At 31.3% G+C, this 24,562-nt stretch overlaps 2 protein-coding genes and 2 pseudogenes across 5 annotated transcripts; all 4 read right to left on the reverse strand.

Annotated features, from left to right (window-relative positions):
* Positions 1-1,111: 1,111 nt before the first annotated feature.
* On the reverse strand, positions 1,112-3,983 carry LOC111275637 (syntaxin-51-like). 2 transcript variants are annotated; one of them, XM_022861083.2, is made up of 7 exons: positions 3,800-3,946; positions 3,665-3,705; positions 2,789-3,007; positions 2,426-2,628; positions 2,239-2,339; positions 2,084-2,128; positions 1,112-1,472 (listed from the first exon to the last, which is right to left on the reverse strand). In XM_022861083.2, the coding sequence occupies exons 3-7, from the start codon at positions 3,001-3,003 to the stop codon at positions 1,341-1,343; spliced, it is 696 nt and encodes a 231-aa protein (XP_022716818.1). In that variant the 5' UTR covers positions 3,004-3,007; positions 3,665-3,705; positions 3,800-3,946; the 3' UTR covers positions 1,112-1,340. The 2 variants fall into 2 exon arrangements, with proteins under 2 accessions (XP_022716818.1, XP_022716819.1); XM_022861084.2 differs by lacking the exon at positions 3,665-3,705 and having other exon boundaries at positions 3,800-3,983.
* A 1,925-nt stretch (positions 3,984-5,908) lies between these two features.
* Positions 5,909-12,928, reverse strand: LOC111275636 (DNA topoisomerase 1 alpha-like). 3 transcript variants are annotated; one of them, XM_022861081.2, is made up of 16 exons: positions 12,728-12,928; positions 10,591-11,819; positions 10,223-10,417; positions 9,977-10,057; positions 9,665-9,724; positions 9,454-9,548; positions 9,190-9,346; positions 8,987-9,112; positions 8,281-8,361; positions 7,950-8,040; positions 7,734-7,867; positions 7,233-7,301; positions 7,049-7,138; positions 6,652-6,755; positions 6,402-6,570; positions 5,909-6,324 (listed from the first exon to the last, which is right to left on the reverse strand). In XM_022861081.2, the coding sequence occupies exons 2-16, from the start codon at positions 11,773-11,775 to the stop codon at positions 6,256-6,258; spliced, it is 2,706 nt and encodes a 901-aa protein (XP_022716816.2). In that variant the 5' UTR covers positions 11,776-11,819; positions 12,728-12,928; the 3' UTR covers positions 5,909-6,255. The 3 variants fall into 3 exon arrangements, with proteins under 3 accessions (XP_022716816.2, XP_022716817.2, XP_089610291.1); XM_022861082.2 differs by having other exon boundaries at positions 10,591-11,877; XM_089754165.1 differs by lacking the exon at positions 8,987-9,112.
* A 1,787-nt stretch (positions 12,929-14,715) lies between these two features.
* LOC111276119 (putative long-chain-alcohol O-fatty-acyltransferase 3) lies at positions 14,716-16,358 on the reverse strand (annotated as a pseudogene).
* Positions 16,359-22,986: 6,628 nt separating this feature from the next.
* Positions 22,987-24,036, reverse strand: LOC149511755 (putative long-chain-alcohol O-fatty-acyltransferase 5 pseudogene; annotated as a pseudogene).
* Positions 24,037-24,562: the final 526 nt, after the last annotated feature.

Genomic DNA, 24,562 nt, shown 5'->3' on the forward strand with positions numbered 1-24,562 from the left:
TCCTCAGCTCCTGTTAGTATATATTGGGCATTGGTAATTATGTAACTTTTTAAAAAAAATAAAAACCAAAATTTATCTTTTTAGCTTTTTTTTATAATTTTTATTTTACATTTTTATGTAATTTTTTAATAAATATATTAATATGCTTTAAATAAAAATATATTAATTCTAATTAATCTAAAATAATAATTTATATTATTTAATAAAAATCCATTTATTAAATATATATAAATACATATATATATATGAAAAATATGGTTATGAGATAAGTGCTATATTATCCATTCTCATTCTAGTATCAGGTAAAAAATTAAAAATCATATTCATCAACATCTTCATCCTCACAATGTAATATTCATACCATCTAGACCTGATGATTCATATATTCGTGTCGTATAAAATATTAAAATTCATATATTTGTATTATATTTTACATAAAAATTAAGTATTATAATTCGTGTCGACACGAAAATATAAAATTTTTTTTTTATTTTGTTAAACTTAAATATAATTATTTCTAAAATTTTAAATCGTGTTACTTTCGTATCTTATATTCATATCATATTTATGTTATATCTTTATGTTATATTTTAAATTACCATTTGGGTGAAAAACCAAGTTTCCCATTAAGTATAAGTAAAATTCACATCTCCACACCTTTGGCAAATTTTAGCTAAAAAACACGTGACATTATTTTTTATCTCATTTGTAGAATTTAATACGTGACACTAATTTATGAATTAATAATACTTAATTTAATTTTGTAACGTTACTACAAAATCGATAATTACCTTTTACAAAAAAAGCCGGAATTCACAGATGAAAAAAAAATATTATAGATGTTAAAATTTAAACTTTAAACCTTTTTATAATTATATGAAATAATTGAACTAAACTCCGTATGACTACGTAAAGCAATTAAACTAAACTTCGGATTCATAATTACCGTTCTTTAAGAAAGCACATGAGTGGAAATTTGATAGACTAATTTCTGCATCTCAATTTATATATAGATTGATTGCAACAACACATTCAAAAATACATCAGACAAGCAAATGAACTGTTGCTGGCGGCAATGCTTAAGGATCATCAACAGCTAAGAGAGAAGAGGTGAGTTAAAATGTGCTGACAAGACTTAAATTACTTGCACATTTACAAAGTTGTTCGAACAGCTCAGCATCTTCACACATAGCACGAAATAGATATAAGGAAAAGATGGAGAGAAACCCAAATAAGAAGTTTCCAACATGGAAGTAATAATTGAAAACCAATTCCACACACGACAACACACACAAACAAGAAGGTCGAGCTTGTTGTTTTTGTTGTTGTTGTTGTTGGTATTACAAGTATTTGATCAGTAGGTATATGGCGACAACCAGAACCACAATCCCAATAACCGCCAAAAGCATGCACATACAGGAACAACCACCTTTGGTACGCTTGTTCAAAATTGCCAGGTTTTTCTGCACTCTCTGTTACATAAAAACATGAACAAAGAAAACATAATTTTTGGAATCTACCACAACAATAAAATTTCATTTTGGTACGAAATTAGTGATGGTAAAGTTTAAATTATTCTGGACTTCAAAAGGTAAGAAAATACATGCATCCTTTTGAATATGTAATATTTCAAATGATCCGTCGTTGCTCACACCACCAACGAATCAATGGTCACAAACAATATGAAGGTAAAGCTAAATGCAACATTAATCAGCAGTTCCAAATTACTTTGTATGCTTCATCTAATAGCAGCCAAAGAATACTATAATTCTTAGTTTACTTGAGGAGATCTTTATCTATTGTAAATGCTGCTTGAATGACCATGAATTCTTTCCTTCCTCCCTGATGTGATATATCAGCAAAGAATTCCCACCACATGACATATTCTATGGGTTCTGAGGCTTAAATTCATTATCATCAAGTAAAAAAATAGGATGCATACTATTTTACAGGAATCATATTTGCTAGTAGGGTGGACTGAATAACAATATTAAACTGCAGTAATTGAATTTTGTTTCATTCAAAAATGAAAGAATGATATTGTGATATGAATATAAAATGTAAATTAATAGTAAGCATTTACCCGTAGGCGAGAGTCAGTGACATCCACATGTTGGTCCAGGTCATCCTGAACAGAGGCAGCATAAGATAATGTAAAGTTTATGGAGGATAAATCAATCCTCAACATGCATTTCTTTCAACGCAAAAGCCATTAAAAGAAATAAACAGAAAACATACAATGAGTCTGGTATGCAAATCAAGTTCTTCATTAACCGCCAATGCAATATGCTTTGTACTTATTACTGTCTCCTCCAACTTCTCAAGACCCTCATCTTGCTCTGCTTGAAAAACGCACCTCATAAGTTGAGGAAACTCAAGCATTTTACAAGCTAGTAGGATGCCATTTGAAACTGAAATAACTTGCCTTTCATTATTTGTCGTTGAAGACCAACAAGGCCAGAGTTATCCAAACCAACTGTTCTACTCATGGCATCTGGCTTAATTTCTGGCCCCAGTAAGCTATCTCTGTTAGCAAAATTTGACATGTTGAATGCAGAAGCCATCTGATTCGCTTTTGATCTCAAATTTGCAACCATGTCCTTGCGACGATTCATCTCCTTCTCGGTTCTGTGACCAATACAAAGCATCAATAAATTGTCAAAGACAGTTTATTCTTCATACCGTAACACATTCCAATTTGCAAGAGAACATCAAAGTACCATATCTTAACTCTACCAGAAGACATATGATCAAAATTACTAAACACAACATCATTTAAATTACTTACAAGGGCTTCCCAGTAGGTCTAGACAAAAGGGACTGCAATCCATCAAGTCTAGTCCCTAAAATCGTAATCTTCCTTCTTATAGCAGATGCATGACGCTGAGTTTCCGGTCCCGATGCAGGCAAGGAACTCCTTTCAGATATCATGCCATTGATATCATCTGCAATTTTTACTGCTTCGTTATATTCTTTTACCCATGGGTCTGAAGAAGATGCCATTGACCTTAAACAAATAATTATCAAGTCAAAAGCTGATTTAAATGACCAAAAAAAAAAAATTAATATCTAACCAAAAGGATAAAATTACACACTAAAAGAAATCTACATTGAGCTTGCAAAATTAACCAACATTAATTCTGAGAAAACCCTTCCCTTTTCTCTTCCCTCTTTGATGGCTTCTTTTGAAGAATCAGAACATTACTCACAAGAAAAGGAACTTTCTTTTTACAACTGGATATGAGCTTATATTGAAAAGAGGATAGATATCAAGAAAACTCCAAAAAATTAAAGCAATCAAATCTAAATTAGATTCATCAACAAAATTCCCTTTTTCCTGATGCTAAATTGAGCTGAATTCTAAGAAAAAAACCTATACTTGATGACTTCTGAACAGCCCTTCATTAAACTAAAAAAAAAAAAAACCTTTTTGAACAGGGTATCAGCTCAATTATTCAAAACTGGAAGAATATTTTTTAAAAATCCAAAATTTAACAATCAAATTAACCCCAATTGAATAAAGAAAAAAAAAAAGAAGGAAACTTGATTGAAAACCCATCAATAAATTCCCAACTTTCCCAAATTTTGATGAAATTAAACAAAAACCCGTATCATAAAAATGCAAAATTTAATGAATAAAAGAGGCAATTCAGAAGTAACTTACAAAGAAGAAAAGTGAAATTGCGCGAGCTGTCGATAAAAACCCTAAAGAAAACGAAAACCCAGAAAGGGGATAGTTTTAAGATCGGTGACGAGAGAGAGATCAGATTGAATAAAAATATTAAATAATTGAAATTACCTGAATTTGATCTGAAGGCGGACTGTTGAATTGGCGAATTGAGTGACGAAAGGGCGGCGTTGAGGCTAAGTGACAGGAGGCAATGGCAACATCAAGACGTTAGCATTTGACCGGCTACGTCGTCGTCTACTACATTATTACGGGCATGTTTTTTATATATAAATAAATAAACAAATCTAAAAAAGGCATTATTGTTCCCTTGTTTCTAGTATTTGTTTGATTTTTGAAAAAAAAAAAAAGACCAATAATTTTGGGCCATGCAATAATTTAATTCAAAGTCATTTTCTTCCCACTTCCATGAACCAAAAATTTTCAATAAAAGGCAAAATTTAAAAGGAAAAAAAGATTTTTTTTTTAAATTTTTAGATAAATAAGAATTTATTCTTTCAATTTTATGATAATAAAAAAATGGTGCATTTTAAATCATGAAAAAAAATAACATTTAATACGTTTAAAATTTAAATCTTAATATTTTTTAATTTTTTTATTATTATATTGTGAACTTTTTTTTTTTGTAAAACAAAACAAATTTTAATAGAAGGGAAAACATGAAACTAAGGCAACGACCATATGTGGCATAAATGTAGTGTCTATTGCATGTATGTTGTGTTAAGGGCAATATAAACAAAATTCTGCTGCAATGGTTTGCCTTAGCATGTGTTTGCTTGGATGTTTGTTCCTTTAAAGCAAGTCTTTGCCCTCAATGCAAGCAAACAATAAAGGGTTTTTTTTTTTTTTTTACCGACTTTCTCGTTTGGGTTCTGATAGGAGATGGAGAAGAAAGCAAAGACAGGAACACGTTTATGTCCACCTGAACCGAACCCATGCTCTTGGTTGTTATTCAGGAATGGCTGAGGTTATAGAAACCAGTTTTTTTGTGCAACAAAACCAAACCTGGAAAGAAAAAGCTGATGAAAAACATCGAGAGTTGTGGAGACTTGTTCTTACGGTTGGTTGTTCTTATTGGAAAAGGATCAGTGTTCTCTGTGGAATTGTTTGACTTTGGAATCAATACTGTTACCATCACTTACTTTGGGGCCTAAATGAAAGATAGGGTCCTGCTGCATATTGTCATCATCACCTCCTGGTAATCCTGATAGTTTGTTCTTAAAATTTGTCAGTTCCATGTTTTGTAGAATTGGAGATCAACAGTGGACTGAGCAGACCGTAAGAGATTATTGTGATGATGATATGGACTTTCTCCATGACCGTAAGAGAGACTGCAAGCCCTGCTCTGAGGCCAGAAACTGAAGGGAAACACATATATTTCACGTTGAGTGGAGACAAAAACATGCCTAGAAGAGAAGAGTGTTCGGTCTCTTTGCTTTGTATAGATTTAAAACCACCATGGAGCTCACCTATTTGAGTAATGCCAGACTATAGGTAAGTTCAAGTATCATTTTTTTTTCTTCTTTCTCCTATACTGTCATTTGCCAGACTTTAGCTCTTTAATGTTAACTTTGTTCAGAAATGTATAGGCTAAGTCATGTTCATGGAAGAAAGGAAGAGATGAAGACTGATAAGATCAAATTAACATTCCAAGAAGCAAAAGAAACAGGATTTTTTTGTGAGCTTCCACTTGATCTGCTGTCTTCAGTCGCTAGCTAGCTGCCTTGTGTTGCCTTGTGACACCTCCAATTCGTCGGACAACAACCATAAAAAATTTGGTGACACATTCTTTACCTCCATGGCTTATGGTTTGTAAAAAGGGTGAAGATAGAGTCGAAGGTGTCAAAATTCGTGAAACAGAACAGCCAATGGTAACCAAAATTCATAAGAACTGTCAGCGGGAACCAAAGATGATTCTTTTGGTTCTCTTATTTATAACTTGCTGTCAGAATAGATCACTCCTTTCAGTTCTAGAACTAATCAAATTGCTAACCTTATTCAATTCAGATATGTTTCATGAATCATATGCAGTGACAACAGGTTCACAATTTTCAACAAAGTTAATCAAACTTTTACCTCCGTAGATCAATCACCAGTGCTAAGCTCAATCCGACATTTTCTTGATTATTTTGTTTACTGCAGATTGAAGGTTAAACATAACCTACCAATGCTCAAAAGAACATAAGCAGTATCTTTGTAAAAAAAAAAGGAACCTGTGGGTGGAAAAGTATAAAATGTTCTGTCTTTTAGCCATTCTTCAATGTATCTCAACATTTGAAAGTTAGTATGGAATGTTCAAAAGTTAAAGCAAACAATTTCAGTTGCAACTGCTGTCCAACATGGAACAGTTTGAGAGGATGGAAAAAAGAAATGGGCCAACTAGCCCTTTGATTAGATTAGATTTGACATATAACATGAATTTTCTAAAAAAATTGTGAATAACTTAAATGGAAAAATGGATGATAATGAAGAGGGGTTGGATGTTCCTTTGTCCCCATCTTTTCCTTTGGGTTACTGGTGGTGGGAGTAAGAAATTCACAGCACCAACCTGGGTTCACTTTGGATGATCAGAATCTGAAATCAGGATCCACATCCATTGCCCAAGCAAACTTTGCCAGAAGAGACTTGTTGAATATCTGTGAAGCAACATAATAAGAAATTAACCTCGATTGAATAATGCATCATCCCAACAACTATAGCAAATACTGTTTACCTTCTCAATGGGAACTTCGTGTCGCTTGCACCAAGCAACTGTAATCCTAGGGTCAAGGTAATTGATTTTGGACGTGCCCAATGCCACAGTTTTTAGATCCTCTTTAGTCTGCATGTCTCGTTCCATCTTCTCAATCTTTGCATTTGTTTGATCTATCTTTTTCTCTATCCTGGATATAAATTGATAAATGAATCAACGAAACGCAAAAATTGTATAAATGGCTTAAGAAAATGGGAACAAGCTATCATACGCTTCCGGGGTCAAGTTCCTCTTCTGCTTCCCATCAGCATCCTTCAATGGGGGCTTCCACTTCTTAGCTCTGTCCAAATCAATTTTTAGCTCTTTTAGAACACCCTGAAAGAAGCAGGAAAAGGGTCAGCCCAATAGATGGCACCAAATTGTGGTGCAGAACATATCCTAAGTGCATGAAGTAGAAAAGGCACAAGCCCTGAGAAAGAGCCAATTAAATTTTAATTAAAATATGGCCACAATCTTGCCATCAATGCAAGCAAAGGCAGGCCAACATGGATAGAACACACATAAGGAGAGAGAGCAGCGAATCCATTAGTAGCCGCTAGTTGGTCTACACCCTTCCACATCAACAAAGCACTATTGCCAAAAGGTAGCATCCTAGAAAGAGTTATTACCTTGAGTTCTGTTATTTTCTCGGTCAACCTCGACATCTGTGCGCTATGAGATTTTGAAATACTACGCTGATGATTACAAATGATTGCAACCTGCAGCAAGAACACTCAAAATTCTAGATGTCAAAATTGTAACTCAAAATAGATTTCTTCATTAACTTAACATCTAGCAAGAAACAGTCTTTACCTCTTTGTTTGCACGCTGATAAGTTACTACTTTTTCTGCCACATCCCCATCTTTGGTTTCTTTATTTAACTGTCATCCAACCAAAGGAAATTCAAGTAAGAATAAAATTCAACCAAAAAAATTTTTTAAATTCAATCCAACCAAATGACACAAGTATAGAAACACCAGAAAAATGCATAAAGCCTTAAAATTACCCAACAAGCAATGATATGCTATCAGTAAAAATGTTAGTGTAAATATAAACCCTGTATTTCCATGTGAAGTATTGACTTCCTAGCCTTGTTCAAACAGGATGACGACAGTCATGAAATACATTACTTCACCAATTTCGCCCATTAGTTTGAAATCTCTCATAAATTGTTTACGTTTCACTATAAACCATTCTAGTCCAATAGATTTGTCTCACACACTTACTGATGACTCACAACCAGGCTATGTAAAACATACATATACACATGCATATTAGAGTGAAATTCATGTCTGTGACAGGCTGCAACATACCATCTCATCCAATGTAATGGAAGCATTATAGGTACGGAAGACTTTTGCTGTAAGCCCAGGCATGAGTTCCTTCAAATGAGCATTTAGTTTACTAGTATCAAGCTGGTCAAAAAGATCATCACTTTTGCTTTTCCCTGCATAAAAGAGAGGCCGTACTCTTTGGCTTTAGTCATATCACACAAATATGAATCATAATACGGGTTGTCACCAACTCACCAGTTTGAAACTGTCCAATTGCCTTGTACACAGGAAGTTCAACCTCCACCGTATTCACATACTGAATCGAATCTTTACCGAGGAAGTCAAACTAAGTGATCAAAACAAGAACAAAATGTTAACACCAGCATCAACCAGCAGGTAACTGACTAGTTGCCACAGAATTCCACAAACAACAATTGCCAAGCACTAATACTAATTGCACTTCAGTTAAAACTATCGAGTTTAAACTTGCCAAGTCTTCAAAAAATTAGGTCCTTTCCAACAATTACCAAATTTAGTACAAAAGAAATGCTGAATATCTCTTCTTGGAATATAAAACCGACCATACCTTCAATTTATTTGGAGGAATACACTCCACGTTTCCTACTTTAAGCGTGCAGCAACCAACAGTATCAGCTTCATCATCATCCTGCACATGGCCAACCATAACATGAAGAATAGCCTAAACAAATTGCTTGAAAGCTTCTGCAGAACTAAGGTTATAGGACCCAACAACATCTTTCAAGACCAACGGTGGATAACACCAATTGGATATCCACATCTTTCAAACTATATACCTAACCATTTTAAGTCTCAATTATTTTTCAAGAAGACATCATTTTAACTTACACAGAGAAGACCAACCTAAGATTACTAACAAGCAAAAACAAAGATTAGACACAGCATAAACCAAATACATGGATTTGCACCATTATTTGATTTGAAGTTGAAAGAGTTAAAAGGTTAAGAGATAGGCCAAAAAGAATTCAAAAAAGTTAGAACAGCAACAGTTGCAAATAATTTAGTGGATGATGCAACCGACTTTTGCCCTTTTGCTATTACTAGGACCAGCCACTAACATTTTCATAAACATCAACAGAAATGCGTATTGGGCCACCAAATATAATACCTAACCAACACAAAATGGCTAATAAACTACATCAGCTCCAACAATCCATTTCCTCGATTCAATTGAATCCTAACCAAAAGTTAAGTACTTGTATACAGTAAAAAAAAACACAAATATGATGGTTCATGGTACAAATGTGATATACCTTCTCATTACCCGCCCTAAGAGCTAATTTATCAATAAGATAGGTAGCAACAGCTATTTGCCGCTTTGTAACATCTTTATTTGTAAAATCCTTAGTATATGCTGTTCTTATGTTCTTGATATAATCCTGCATTTAAAGCAAAGACATCTATTATACATGGTTCACTAAATAAAAACTAAACGCACAATCATATCACTTATTACCTTCAGCATCCTAGCTTTCTCATATTTCTCCTTGTCACTTTGCCCCTTCAAAGAACTGCTAGCTGCCAAAAATACGTATTTGAATTCTTTTGGATTAATGGGATCATTCCAGAAAGCTAGCCATGTGACAGTATTGTCATGTTTTATATCTTTCCAGCTGCCAATCAAACAAAATATTTTCAAGTCAAGATAACCTAAATTTAAAATAACCTCCAATCCTTTCATATATTATAGAAAATGAATGCTATCTCTCTATCTCTTAACCTTTCACCAGGGATTGGACATTCCGGAATTGGGGCATCCTTTCCGATATTAATGGTAATGTCACTTGGTCGAATACGTCTTTTCAATTTTCCCATCTGATAAGCAACAATAAAATTAAAAGAACATAATATAAGAATCCTGCAAATTCAATTATCAGCCTAAAGCATATGATTTTATACAGCTTTAGAGTTGTCAAGCATGTCAGCAATACCTTCGGATGCTCTCCCCGACCTCGGAAAAGCCCAGGCGGTTCAACTCTGAAATTTCCTACCTGCAATTAAAACAATTATCTTGCTTAGCAGGAACTTCATAAGAAACAAAGAACTAATAAATCAAAAGAAAGCTGTCCAGTTTTAGTAGCTCTTGATGAGATTAATGGAAGACAAGAAAGTAAATATCAATTTTACTCTCCAAAAACAGGGTAGAATGGGGACAAACAGTAACAAATTAAATTAAATCTAGAAGAAGTGAAAGAAGTCTTAAAAGGGACAAATCAAATTCTATATTGAAGCTAAATCTTCACCTTTTCTTTGATGCCATCAACGATAGCCCACATATACTTTTCCTCCTGCTTCAACTTGTCTTCTTTCAAAGCCTTCTTCTCCTATACAACCAGCGACCATGCTTAATGATTATAAAACTTAATGATATTATCCAGAATTAGCTTTTAAATAACATGATATGAAAAAAATATGTAGATTCTAAGACAGATTTTGTACCAGAATTGATTGAATATATCAAAGCCAAAAATTATTTTCAACCAACTTACTTCAGAACTCATTTGTTTCTTCTTCTCTTTCTCCTGCAAATGCCACTCATATATTGGAGTGAAGTCACATTTGTCCAAGCCCTTAATGGTATGGTTTTTTCCAAGTATTTTACTCCAATCCTCCCAGAAATTCTTCTTGAACTGTGTTTTACTCATATAGTCTGTATCTTTCATCACCGCAAACATTGTGGCAACCTGCAGAATGAACAAATTAGGTTAAAACATCTGACAGCAAGTCGAATGAGAACTTTGAACTTTCTGGGTAATTGCACAAACAACATTGGTCTTCACAAAAACACATGAAAATACAATAAAACATAAATGGTATATATATATATATATATATATATAGAGAGAGAGAGAGAGACCTCCTCTTGTTCAGGAGTTAGATCAACTGGCCGTCCATTGTATAGCATCTTAACCCCATGTGGCTTGTATGGAGGTGGAAAAATGACACCATTGTGAATTAAGGTACTCCACTTTTTCTGCCCATCACCAGAACTAGGCGACACCTTTGTCGACTTGATATATTTAGAATTTTTCATCTCTTTCTTTGACTTTTTTTTTATCTTTTTAAATGAAGAAGATACAACCTTGGTTGCTTTTTGCTTCACACATGACATTTTACTGTCTGATGAAGTTGACTTTTTCATTCGTTGGGCAATTGGAACATGATCATCATCTTCATCAGCCTTTTCTGCTTTTACTGTTACTTGTTTGGGTTTCATTGTTGTAGGTGTATCTAAAATCTTTGTCTTTTTAGCTGATGACTGATCTGAGGAATTGCCCTTATCAAGAGGTCTCTTACCTAACAACATAAAAGATTTTTGCTTCTTGTCCGTCATGGTGGAACCATTCTGCTGAATTTTAGATGCCAGAGGTTTCTTCTCATCAGAATCATACGGCTCACTACTCGATGCCCCAGCATTGAACTTCATGTTGAACCTTGCAGACAGAGGAGCTTCATCATAAGGATCTTCAGCAGATTTTTTTACCTCAATCTTTGGTACCAATCGCTGTGATTGGATAAGAGTAGAAGTGCTCGCCCCTTTGTTGCCCTGGTTTGAGATCCCCTTAAGCCTCACACTCAAAGGTTGTAAATCATCGTCATCACTGTTTGTTTCAGTGGTAACTTCAATTGGGCTTTTCTCTTCCTTGACAGCAGTAGACATATTCTGCTTCAGTGCTTGTTTTGATTGATCATTTAATGAAGTTGATGCCTTAAAATTCACCACTGGTGACTTCACAGTTGATGCCTTGGCAGATGAAGTTGATGCTCTTGGGCTTAAAAAAGGCGATCTCACTGGAGGTAACTTAGAAGATGGGATTGTCTTGTTCTTCTGGGAATTGGAACTTTGGCCATTGAAGGCTCGTATATCAGATGTCTGCCTCCCAGATTGCCCGTCAGACCTTTGAGATGATGCCTTCTTTACTTCCGAGTTTAACTCATTCTGCTTAGAGGATGAGGCATTATTCCTCTTGAACACTAGAGGCTCATCGTCATCCTCATTGTCATAATCATAAACATGTTTGGCAGAAGCCTCAACAGCCATTATCTGACCTCGAACTGTGTTGGCATGTATATCCAATCAAATATCTGTTTAAACAGAATTCCAATTACTTTTTGGAACAAATCATCCTTTCCATCTAAAACCCTTATAAATCAGCAACAAATTAAATTCAGCAGATTATAATTACAATACAAGCTCAATTAAAAAACCAATAAAACAATCAAGAACACCGAATAAATCCCCACCATATAACAATACCTATTATGCCACATACCTAAACTTCAAAAACCAACCTGATAACTAGTCGAATTGTCAGAATCCCACAAAAGAATAAAGCTTTTTCCTTCAAAATCTAAATGCTTATCCATGCATATACACATACAAAAAATCCATAAAACCCTCAATTAAACTAAATGGATAATGACACCAGCATAAGCTCAAAGAAGGAACAACAAAATCAACCAAGAGTTCCAAACAAATTCCATTAGATAAAAGATACCCATTATTCCAAACACCCCAAATTCAAAAACCAACCTAATGATTAGCCCAATCAACAAAAACCCACAAAAGAAAAAAGCTTTTTCCTTTAAACCCAAATACCTAGACATGCAAATAGTCACCAATAAGATCAAACTAACATCCTTGTACCTAACTTACAATGCCAAAAACTTACATAAATGATAAACCTAAGCAAAAAAAAAAAAAAGCTTAAATAAAGCTTTTTTCTCAGAACCAATAAAGCTAAATTCTTTGCTTCTTTTCTCTACATAAAACAGAGCTATTTGCTTAAAAAATTAACCAAAAGCCTAAAACAGTGAGCTGAAAATAACCCAATGCATAAGAAAGTTATCAAATTAAAACATTTAACCAATTGGAAAAACAGAAAATTAATAAAACAAAAGGGTTTCAAAATTTGAGTAAAAGAAACTCTAAACAAGAAAGAATTATGAGAAAAACAAAAGGGTTCTGAAATAAATGGAAAAAAAGGAGTTACCTTTGAAACAAAAGATCAAAACTTTGATAGAGAGTAGATCGAATCAGCTCTTTGATTTTTATTTTTACTTAGTTCTTCTCTCTATCTGTTTTTATTTTATGCTTTTTTTTTCTTTTATTTCTTCTGTTTCTGTTTTTTTTCTCTTTGATTTTGCTTTCTGTTTCTCTGATTCTGACAATCTGACTTGTGCGTTAAAATGATAAGGTTAACATCGGATTGTGCCCTTATGAACTAGTCGTAGTTTCGTGTAAGAGAAGGGCAATCTTAATAGCCTTGGGCTTTTAGATTCTTGGGCAGTTTAAGGCGATTTTGGGCCATTGGGCCCTTTTTGGGGTACTATTTTTTTCTTTATTCTACTATAAAAAAAAAATAGAAGAAATTTTAATTATTGAATCAAAATTTCATTAACACGTACATTAAATAATTAGGATAAAGTATAAATTTTAATATTTTTCATACATTGATTTTCATGAAATATATAAAAAATAAATCACTTTACTGTATTTAATATTAAATTTTAAATTTTTTTATAAAATTAAACTTTTATGATTTTTAATGTCAAAAAGTAAAAAAAATCATAAAAATAATCCTAAAATGTAAAAAAGAAAGAGTTTTAAATGTTTTAAAAAAATAAGATATAATTTTGAGACATCTTTAAAAAAATAAAAAAAAATAAAAAAGTACGTGATTTAAAATAAACTTTTTTTAATTGTGAAATACAGAGTCTTATGAGTTTTTTTTAATAATATAAAATTAATTAGATAAAATAAAAGACAAAAAAAAATGATAAAATTAACAGATAGAAACCAATTGTTTATATGCCACAAAATCTAAGGGATGTGTGAAAAGAGGTAACATATAAAGATTGATATGGGAAAGGAACCTCAACATTCACTTTAAGCCACAAAAACAAGCTCCCAAAGGTGTAACTATCAAATATCACATTTCACTTGATATTTTTATTTTTATTTTTTTAATTTTCTATTATTTAGCAATGCAACCATGATTTTTTTTTTTTAAATTAGAATAGGCTTTTAGGCTTTTGCCAAGAATTTTCTGTACTATGAGACAACAAGAAGTTTCCAATGGGGATCACCCAATTTGCTCTCATGACATGAAATTTCCATGACTTCATTCCTAAATTTTGACTTGAATTAATTTGGTGGAGAAAATTTTGAAAAGGTAAAAGTTCACTTATTCTAATGAAAATGGAAAAAAAATCATTTGGGCTAAATGTTGATAAGAAGGCAAATTAATAGTGATCAAATTAATAATGATTTAGTCATGATTTCATTCTTAATTGCGGGATTAAATTCAAATCATAATGATTTCAAGTATTAAAAATAATAATAATCAGCTATTTAAATGTAGAGATATTTATAGGTTAAGTCATATCAAATTCGGATCGAAATCATACTTATTATTAATAGTTTATATAATTTTATTTATATCTGATTCTATTTGAAATATCGAGTTTTAAAATTTTCTTAAACTCGATCCAAATTAAAAAAAAAAATTAAGTCCACTTATTAAATTTTATTTATATACTAAAAATTTTAAAAAATGTGATTAAATTAAATTTAATGAGATTATTTTAATTTACATATATATAAAAATTTAAAATAAAATTTATATATGTAAAATTAAAAATAAAAATTATATAAAAAAAATAATTAAGTTTAATAATAAATATAATTTTATTTTTAATTGTATATATATGTGAATTAATTTATATATAATTCACGTATATATATATAAAAATAAAAAAATTATATATATATAAATTTGAGTTAAGTAGTCGGACTTGAACTTCAATTCTTTTATCAAAAGTTTAGCCTAAAATTTAAATAAATTTAAAAATTATGCCTAAACCCTTTTAATAGCTTTAATTTTTTGTCCACACCTTATTTAAATTTGGACAAGTCTTCATATTTAAACAAATAATCTTGTTCTTAAACATATCTATTTAAAAATAATTATTAAGAGAATAACCATAATCTTTTTTTTCATAAATTAAATTAACCAAAAATATCATATCCTTTCATATATTGCATTTTCAGTAAAAAAAAAAAAAAATTACGTGCCTAATTAGTGTAACTACAATTAATCATTTCATTTTTGATAAAACCTTAGCAAAGTCCAACAAGACATTGAACTCTTCAACGGCTCTCTCTACTACACCAGTCCTCACCAAAGGTGTGCCACTGCGAAACCGACCGTTAACGGCATCGACACCGCCCAATGCAGCTGAAGCTGGCCAAAACAACCTTTGCACCCCAAACTCCATGACCACACATGCCTCGAGCAACAAAGGGAACCATGTAACCTCCCACGTGGGACTCACACGTGTGACATAGTAGAACAAGAGCTCACGCATTAGACCGGAAACTCGGAAAGCCGCCACCACTGCCATTTGGAACCTAACAAGTTGTCCGAAAATGACCTCGCGGGTTTGTATATGATGTAGCCTGTAAGATTTGTTACCATGAGGCTCCATCTCTTACTCCAAAAATCATGCAATGATGTTGAAATATAAGGTTCATCGGACGGTGATTCGACTTTCAACCCCACGTGGCACGTATTAGACCATTGGATATACCAAAAAGTATGTCTATCATTAAGTACAGCAAGGAGCAATATAGAACCAATGACAACCTTTTGATGCACGTATTGCTTATGATCATGTGCACTAACCAATATGGCAAAAAGCAAGACTTTGGTTGGCCAATTTAGAGGCAATTTAGGATGTTGTGGAGGTGAATTTTGAGGCGATTGGAGGCTTTTGAGAAATGGGTATTTTTTATTTTCCTTGATTTTTATAGGGAGACAAGCTATGAAGATGAAGGGGATAGGGAAATTGGTGGGTGAGATGAAATTGGTCCTTTTATCAAAGGCAAAGAGAAGGAGCTTGAAGTTGCCTAACCAAGAGAAGAGCACAGCTATTAAGCCTATAGGGAAGACATAAGAGATGCAAAGAGGGAGGATGGTGAACAGGAAGAAAACTGGGAGGAGATAAAAGAGCCTAACCTTGCTTTCGGGGATATTTGAGGCTACAAATAGGAAAGAGAAAAAAAATAAAAAAAAGTTAAAATTTATTTAAAATTATAATATTTGATTTGATTAAGATTGATTTTTTTTATTTGATTCGTATTAAGTTCATATATTACATAGATATATTAAGTTTAGATCAAATTTTAAATTGAAAGTGAAAAATAAAAAAAATAATAATTTGAATTGAATTATATATTTTTATTAATTTTTAGATTTTTTTAAAATTTTTATAAAATAAAATAATTATTTTATATCTAAAATTATTTAAATATATTAAAATTTTATATTAAAATAATATATAAAAATTAAAAAAATTAAAATTAAAAAATCAAAGTAAATCAGTAAAATTCGTCATATAAAAAATCGATTTAAATTCAAATCAAATTTTAAAATTTTATAATATTATATATTATTTAAAAAATTCAAATTTAATTCAATATAATTAAACTGTTATCATCTTAACTACAAAATAACAATAGCAAAGAGATGCTAGATTTGAGAGCCATACCTTACTAAGTTCTTGATTTCTCCTTCCAATTAGGCTTCGGGATTTTGTGAATTCTTTGCTCATCAACCCCATTGTTTTATTTGTGCGTGGAAATGGACCTTATTCCTTTTGAGTTTGGACAACTTGTTAGGACACTTTTTTGAATTTCAATCAACAAGGGAAATTTTCTTTTGGGTGAATGTAAATGGCATGGTACAGTGGGGTTGTATTGGTTTGAAAAATTGGTCCAAAAAATGATCAAAGGTATTGATAGTAACAGGTCAAGTCGAAATGAATTTTTGTTCACATCGAACTCAACTTGATTTTAAATATATAAAATTTAAATTCGATTCGATCCGATAAATTTTTTTTATTATTTTAATATTCGAACACAACTCGATTCGATATTATATAAAATTATATCCGATCAAATCTGAAATTAATAAAATATTATTTTTTAAATATAAAATATTATTTTTAATATAAATATAAAATTAAATATATATAAATATATATATAATTAAAATAAATAATTAAAAAATAATATATATCAGGTCGAGCAAGGTCGGGTTTGTTTTACCAGACTTGACTCTGAATTTTTCTTTATACGACTTGACCCGATACCATATTTAAAAAAAAAAAATTAACTTTAAGAGGTCGGGTCGGGTCAAAACCTATCGGTTTTGGATTTTTTTACTTTCTCTAATCAAAGGTCGTAATTTAATACAATAAATTTATGCACTTTTTTTTCATCATTTGTGTTTAAACATAATATTTTTGCACATAAAATTTAATTCAATTAATTTATATAATTATAATTAAAAAATAATATTTAACATTATAATTTCTTCTCTCATCTTTAGATTACGATTTTTTTGGTAAAATAAACATGATATTTTTGTAAGAGACTAATAGTACATATATATGTATATGTTTTTAAATTTTGATCTTAATAAAATAAATTATTTGTAATTTAATAAATACAATAAAATGAAAAAAATAAAATATGTCATTCTCTTAATCTCATTTGTAAAAATGAAAAATTCCACGGAACAACACATTAAAAATAGAACTAAAAAAAAAAAAGTTAAAATAGTTACTATAATTTGATGGAAAAAAGTCAAAATTAGTAATTTCACATTGGGCCTTGGTAGGCTAAAGCTTTGCACAAAAATAAGCCTGCTTTGTTTTTCTTTTCAAAACCTACCCAATATGGTCCAACAATCTAAGCCTGCGAAATTTAGGCAAGGCTTGGTCTTGCTAGTCTAAATGACCAATGTGGTTAATTGGCTACGGGCCTACGGCTCAGTCAAATGTCCATTAATGCCCACAAACTAAGCCTACACATTTCTGAGTGAGGAGAACGGAATGGATTATGCGACACAATTGTACCTCAACGGAGACAAAAGTTGCCAAATGATAAAGAATACTTATCAGTGGGCAATTTGAGGAGGCGTTTCAGCTTCAAGGTGGAGACAACATCCTCTCATGTTCGAAGGGATTAAAATTGGAGGATCTAGCTAACAGTGATATCGGTTACATCTAATCAGATTCGATTCAATTTTTTAAATAATACATATTATTATAAATTTTTAAAATTTAATTTGAATTTTAATTGATTTTCTTTAAAAATTGATTACCAAATTTTAATGGTTCAATTTAGTTCATCGGTTTTAAATTTTTTAAATTTTATATATTATTTTAATAATATTTTAAATATATTTAAATAGATTTATATATAAAATAATTATTTTATTTTATAAAATTTTTAAAAAATCTAAAAATTAATAAAAATATATAATTTCATTCAATTCATTTTTCTTAAGTTTTTTATATTTCGATATGAATTTAATATATACATTTAATATTAAAATTTGATTCAAAATGAATAAAAAAAGTGATCCAAATTAAATAAAATATTACAATTTCAAATTAATTTTTAATTTTTTTGAATTTTTTTTCATCTACCTGAATTGAGGGTTATATGGAAGAGTCTCATCTAAGTTGTAACCCTTCAAAGTCTTACTAAATTGTTCTTAATTGATTGCAAGAGTTTTAGATTCATTTTCCCACCTGTCTTTGCAGGAACTTTGTCACAATTAACCATTTTAAGAGTAAAAGGTTGTGAAGAATTAGAGCAAATCACCGATCAGAAGGATCAGATTTCAGCATTGTCATCGTCAATCCGATCATGCTTCCCAAATCTTACTTACATAACTATCAAAAAGTGCAAGAACTTGAAAAGTCTTTTTCTTGTTAGTGTTGCTCATTGCCTTCAAAAACCTGCATATTTATGTGTTGAAGAAGCATTTAAACTAGAGCAAGTGTTTGGAGACCAAATGTAATACCCCAACCCAAATAATAATTGGGCTAGACTAATATTAAAGCCCATCAGTTTATTAAGACATTATTGAGTAAAAAAAAAAAGGCTGAAGTATTATATGAAAGAAAACCTAACTATCGTGAAACAGAAAGGAAATAGAGTTGTTCTTTCTCATCTTCCTTAAGGTTAGAGAATATGAAAAATCAAGTTAGAAATTTACAATCAGAGTCTACGATCAAGTTAATCTCTTAAAGGTGAGTACATGCCCTCTTTTTATTTGAAACGAAATATCAAGTTGATTGCTATTATTTGGAGTTGAAGTTTTGAGAGAAAAACCAATAAAAATCATGAAATCCTTCATTAATCTTGATGATCTATTTGGGTAAATTACTGAGCTTTGTTTATTTCATGTTCTTAAGATTTATTGATGATTATTGAATGGAGTTTGAAGGCTGAAAGTAAAGATTTGAGTTTTTAAAGATTGAAGGAGAAATTCTATTTTTGGATGAGATGTTGTGATCTGTAATAATGAATTAAAATAAAGTTTTGTATTAATGGATAGATTTTTGCTATGATTATTATATATCACTAGAAAGCATGTTGAATCTAGTTTCTAATGAAATAAACAGAAGTTGAATTCGAGTTCTTTATGAAGAGTTATTTAATTTCTATTTAAGGATATGCAGGCTATGAGACAGCAGCATCAGGGTTGAATTACGAAATTCTTCTTAATTTGTATACAAGGATTTACAGATTAAGCCATATATGTTTGAAAAGCTTATTGAGTCTACTTTCCAATGGAACAAGCAAAATTGAATTTGGAGTTTCCTGTGAATAAATATATAATTTTTATTAGAAGGTATACAGGCTGTTTGGCAGCAGTATATGACGTGAATTTCAAAAATTGTTATAATTAATCTACAAGGAATTATGATGTTTGCCATACATGGTTAGAAAGCTTATCAAGTCTAGTTTCTAACGCATTAAAGAGATCATAATTTCGATTTGGATATGTTGAGTTATGACTGTTTTAATGAAAATAGGTCAGGCTACCAGTATTAATTAGTTAAGTTAACCATTGTATAACTTAGTTGATTTTTGTATAAATGGTCTCAAAAAGGGTTGATTAAATTTTGATCTGTTGAAATGATCTTGGATAGGCCATTAATTATTTTGAGGGAAAAACTAAGTGGTGGAATCCAAAAGAGGTAAGTAGAATCTCACACACTTTGCTTGTTTTTGAATCTATGTATATATATATGTTTCTAAATGAAAGAATGTTTTATTTCATTATTTTCAGTATATGAAAATAGGATCAAGCATATGATTATTTTGTGTTTCTCTATATAAATGATGGATCATGCTTATGAATGAAATGAAAGAAATGATTTATGTTTAAAGAATGATTTTGTGATGGCTACGTTTTTATATCCCTGGGAAGTGGGATCATCGACACTAGAACTAGTTCTACGACTCTGGCTAACGGATAATAGTAGTTAGCAAAGACATGATCATATGACCTTGGCTAACGGGTAATAGTAGTTAGCATAAGCCTTGGCTAACGGGTTATAATAGCTAGCAATGATCATGAGAATGAAATTGTCGATACGATCAATGTCACGGGTTATAGCAGTGACCGTAGCTAACGATTTGAATGATAATGATGATTTATGATGATTTTAATGATTGATTCATGATTTGGTTTGATTATAATATTTGAATGATAGCATATTTTGCAATGATTTATGAAGTGACATATTTTGACATTGATTTATGAATTTATGAATATTTGACAAAACGATGATCTTGAAATATTTTGATATTATGATTTGATGAATGTTTTGAATGATCTATATTATGTGAAAATTTTTAGAATTAGATGATGACCTCTGGATAATGTAATAATTTTTCAAGGATATAACTTTGATCCATAGACTATAGTGGTGAGTACAAGTAAATGATTCGATGAATTTTGAAGTAGTTAAAGTTTCAATGAATTTTGAGGGATCACTGATTCATTAGATTCTTGGTGTAATTATTTTGGTTGATAATTACATACTGCTTTTGGATCTTGTAGTTAAGAGAAAGTGTAATTACTTTGATATAGTACAATTTTATAAGTTGAAGAGATTTTTGACGCGACTTATAATGAGATATATTTTATAAGTTAAATGATTATTTAAGAGAACAATTTGATCGTTGGAGATCTTATGGGTTTGAGAAAAGGCTTCTGACTTAATGAGGTTTTGAAATTATTTGATAAGTGTTAAGTGAATCCTTGATTAAGGATGAAGATTAGAATAGAAGTGTATATTGTTGGAATTAAAAGTATAGAATATTAGAGTTCAAATGAAATGATATGTTGAATTTGGATGCAATTATTTATAGATTATAATGTTGGAGAATTTATTTTGATGGATTTAGTCCAAAATGTTATAATTGTGGTAAATAGCTTTATATAGTAAAGAAGGATGTTCACTTGATTTGGTTCTACATTTTTATTAAGAAAGTATTTAAGGTTTAATTATGCGAGTTGGATATTTGTATAGTTAATTTAAAGTTTGATCATTAAATTCCTATTTGAGGTGTACTGATATTTTTAATGGCTAAAGTGATTAAAATTGTGGTTATCCAAATGATTTAGTAAAGAAGTTGGTTTTAAAGGAGTAATCGATTTACGAAAAAATATATATGTTTTGGTTAAGAATGATTGTTTGAATTTTACAAAGGTAAAAGATTGGTTGAAATCTTATAAGTGATGATTTTGTGTACTTTGTGATGCTGAGCATCTATTCAATTTTAGAGAGGTTTGATAGAACTTCTGAAATAATGTGATGCATTTAGCTAATGATAACCCAATGATAATGATGATTTATGATGATAATGATTTACAATGATTTTTAATTATTGATCCATGATTTGGTTTGATTATGATATTTGAATAATAGCATATTTTACAATGATTTATGAAGTGACATATTTTGACATTGATTTATGAATTTGTGAAATATTTGACAAAACGATGACCTTGAAATGTTTTGATATTATGATTTGATGAATATTTTGAATGATCTATATGATGTGTAAGAAAAATATGCTTGATCTGGTAAGGTATGTGAGCCTATACTTACTGAGCTGTAGTTTGCTCATTCTCTTTTTACTTTTTATTTACAGATGACTAAGTGATAAGTTTGGTTAGTCTTGTGTGAAGCTAGAAGATGAAATGGATAAGATTACTTAGTCGTCAGAGAATATGTTGGCCAATGAGATCTTAAAAGATAGTTTTATATTTTATATGGTTTGTATTTAGATATATAGAGATGTATTATCAGTTAGATTAAAGATATTGATTTTATTTGATAGATTGTTTTATTGAAGAATTTTAGAATGTTTAAGAAAGAAGGCTTCGTATTACTTTGAGATTTTTTTCAAGATAATATGACCGTGTTACGTCTTGATCTCGAGGCGTGACACCAAGACAATGATGAATCCAAAGTCAAATTAGATGAGAAAGAGAGAGTGTTGCCTCAAATGAAGTTACTAACTCTAGAGAAATTACCAAGCCTGATGAGATTTAGTCCAGTGGGATATCCATTTATATTTCCATCTTTGGATTTTTTGTTGGTAACAGATTGTCTCAAAGTAACTACAACTTTCTCTCTTGATTCAAAGCTTTCTGTGTCTTGGTGTATAACTTTATATATGATGATTTTTAGTTAATTGAATGGCAATAATTTATATCTTCATTAATCATGCTTCAATTGCTTAATCAAGCAGGTGTCTTAATCAATTGACAAAGATATGAAGGAACATTCTGATAAATATGAAGAAATTAAATGGCCAATTGGGAGTGACATAGATTGGAGTCACAGCTCACAACAAGGTGTCAATGGATATATATAATCTGATCATGGCAAAAGCACTAATGTCAGTTATATGAAAGGAAAAAGAAAAAAAAAATACAGCTTTTTTTTTTATTTCTCAGCTGTTAAGTTAGCCCAAACTCGGAGGCGGCGCTAAAGGGGGACAGGCAGAGGCCACGGTCCCCCCAAAATTATTTTACCTCCTTTGTTATATAATAATAAATCCCATCTAATTACCACTGTAATCCCGTCTTTCCTTTTAAATTATTGTTTGTCCCTTCTTTATCAATTTTTTACCTTCGCCTCTGGTCAAACTGTTCATGTATTGAAACTGTAAGAAAAGAGGAAAATCAATTTGCATTTTGGAGGCTCATCCACCGATGTTCAAACAAAGTTAAAACATTTTTTTTTTTCCTGGACAAGCATTTTCACTGGATTCATACAATTAGTCATAGGGTAGGTAGATAGAATATAGAATTTTTAGTTCTAGCGATCAAATTGCAACCTCGACAAGCTCGAATATATATAAAAAAAATTATGCTGATCCCTTCAAGAACTCCAGAAACACATTGAATTCTTCGATTAGCTTTTCATCTATTCCATTTCTCAAGAGTTGTGTATAAGACAACCAACCAGCAGTCACTGCTAGATTTGCCAACGCCAATGGTCCCGAAATCGTCCTGTGAAGCCGAAATGTCCCCGTCGCCACCAATTTTTTCTTCAATACAATCTCCATATCTACAAAAATTCCTTGTAAAACAAAAAACCAAGTCACTTCCCACGTAGGATTTTCACGAGTTATATGATAATAAATCAACTCATGCATTAAACCCGAAATGACAAATGTAGCAAACACAGCCGGTAATGAAGCCCATCTAGATCCAATTATACGTGCAGAAACACTTCGTAGAGGGTTGTATATGGTCGGACGCAACGTATCTGAGACCCTAAGGTTCCACCTATGGCCCCAGAAGTCTTGCAACGAAGTGGCAAGCAAGGGTGCATTGAACTGTGGCTCGAGTTCAACCCCGAGAAGGATCAATTGAGCTGGAATTGCAGCCACAGCTAATAAAAACTGAATCGTAAGATAAGTATGGAAGAAGTAAAGGGTTAACAAAACATGTTTGTGAAAATATTTTTTATAGTTATAAGAATGAAACAGCAAAACTAGCAATGTAGCTTTAGCTGCAGCCTCTAGGATCATACTAGGAACTTTGAGGTCATTTTCCTGACTTGGGTTTTCACCATTTTTTATCTTAGCTGAGGTTTGTTTGACTTTGAATGGAAAACAAGCTGTGAGGATGAAAAGATGAAGCTTTTGAGGTGGTGGTGATAAGGGGCCTTGATCAAAGGCAAATGCGAGAAGCTTGAAATTCGTTAGCCAAGAAAAGCAAAATACAAGGGGGGCACCTAGATGGAAGCTGTAATTGTTAAAGGGGAGAAGAGATAAGAGAGTGACGACAGGGAAGAGGGAGAGCAGCCTTGGCAAGCCCTTTGAGATCTTTGCTGCAATGTAGTAAGAATATGATATGGATGGTATTGTTAAAAGCCATAGCCTGATGAAGTTCTTCAGCTCATCCTCCATTTCTAAAGCTTGTTTTCTTCGCTCTTCTCTAGTCTTTAACCCACCCAAGATACACTTCGGTTTGATTTGCAATTCTATGATGAAAATATACCCTTATATAACAAGTGACATGTATGTTTTTTTGGTAACCGTCATAAATTGGGGCATAGAAGAAGAGATAGGTATTAAAATTAAAATTTTATATTTATTAGATGTCACTTTTTAAAGATAATTTTATGAATCAATTGAATTAAACTCTGATTCAAATAAATTATATTTTTTATTTGTAAATTAATTCATATAGTGATGAAATAAAGTTTTTAAAAATGGTTTCCAATTTAGTTTTTTAAATTATATTTTTTATGATATTAATTATACCCAATGTTCTTTATTTTGTTTTGCTTGCAAATTTATTTATAATGTTGCATGGTAAAAAAAAATATGAAAAGAAAAAAAAAAAAAGAAAAAACATATAATAAGTGTGACTAGGTGAGAACCAAACAAAAAAAATCTTAATGAGCATGCATGGTTAGTCTAGGTTAGGGAT

The sequence above is a fragment of the Durio zibethinus genome, chromosome 25, assembly GCF_047325235.1.
Source record: "Durio zibethinus cultivar Kanyao isolate XHJ-2024 chromosome 25, ASM4732523v1, whole genome shotgun sequence".
Lineage (NCBI taxonomy): Eukaryota > Viridiplantae > Streptophyta > Magnoliopsida > Malvales > Malvaceae > Durio > Durio zibethinus.

Coding starts and splice junctions, on each gene's coding strand:
- LOC111275637 (XM_022861084.2), bottom strand. CDS start 3,003: ATGGCATCTTCTTCAGACCCATGGGTAAAAGAATATAACGAAGCAGTA. Junction 2,129..2,238: donor ATTTGCATACCAGACTCATT/GTATGTTTTCTG, acceptor GCCTCTGTTCAG/GATGACCTGGACCAACATGT. Junction 1,473..2,083: donor TCACTGACTCTCGCCTACGG/GTAAATGCTTAC, acceptor TTTATGTAACAG/AGAGTGCAGAAAAACCTGGC.
- LOC111275636 (XM_022861081.2), bottom strand. CDS start 11,775: ATGGCTGTTGAGGCTTCTGCCAAACATGTTTATGATTATGACAATGAG. Junction 9,725..9,976: donor TTGATGGCATCAAAGAAAAG/GTGAAGATTTAG, acceptor TTTTAATTGCAG/GTAGGAAATTTCAGAGTTGA. Junction 6,325..6,401: donor ACGAAGTTCCCATTGAGAAG/GTAAACAGTATT, acceptor GTTGCTTCACAG/ATATTCAACAAGTCTCTTCT.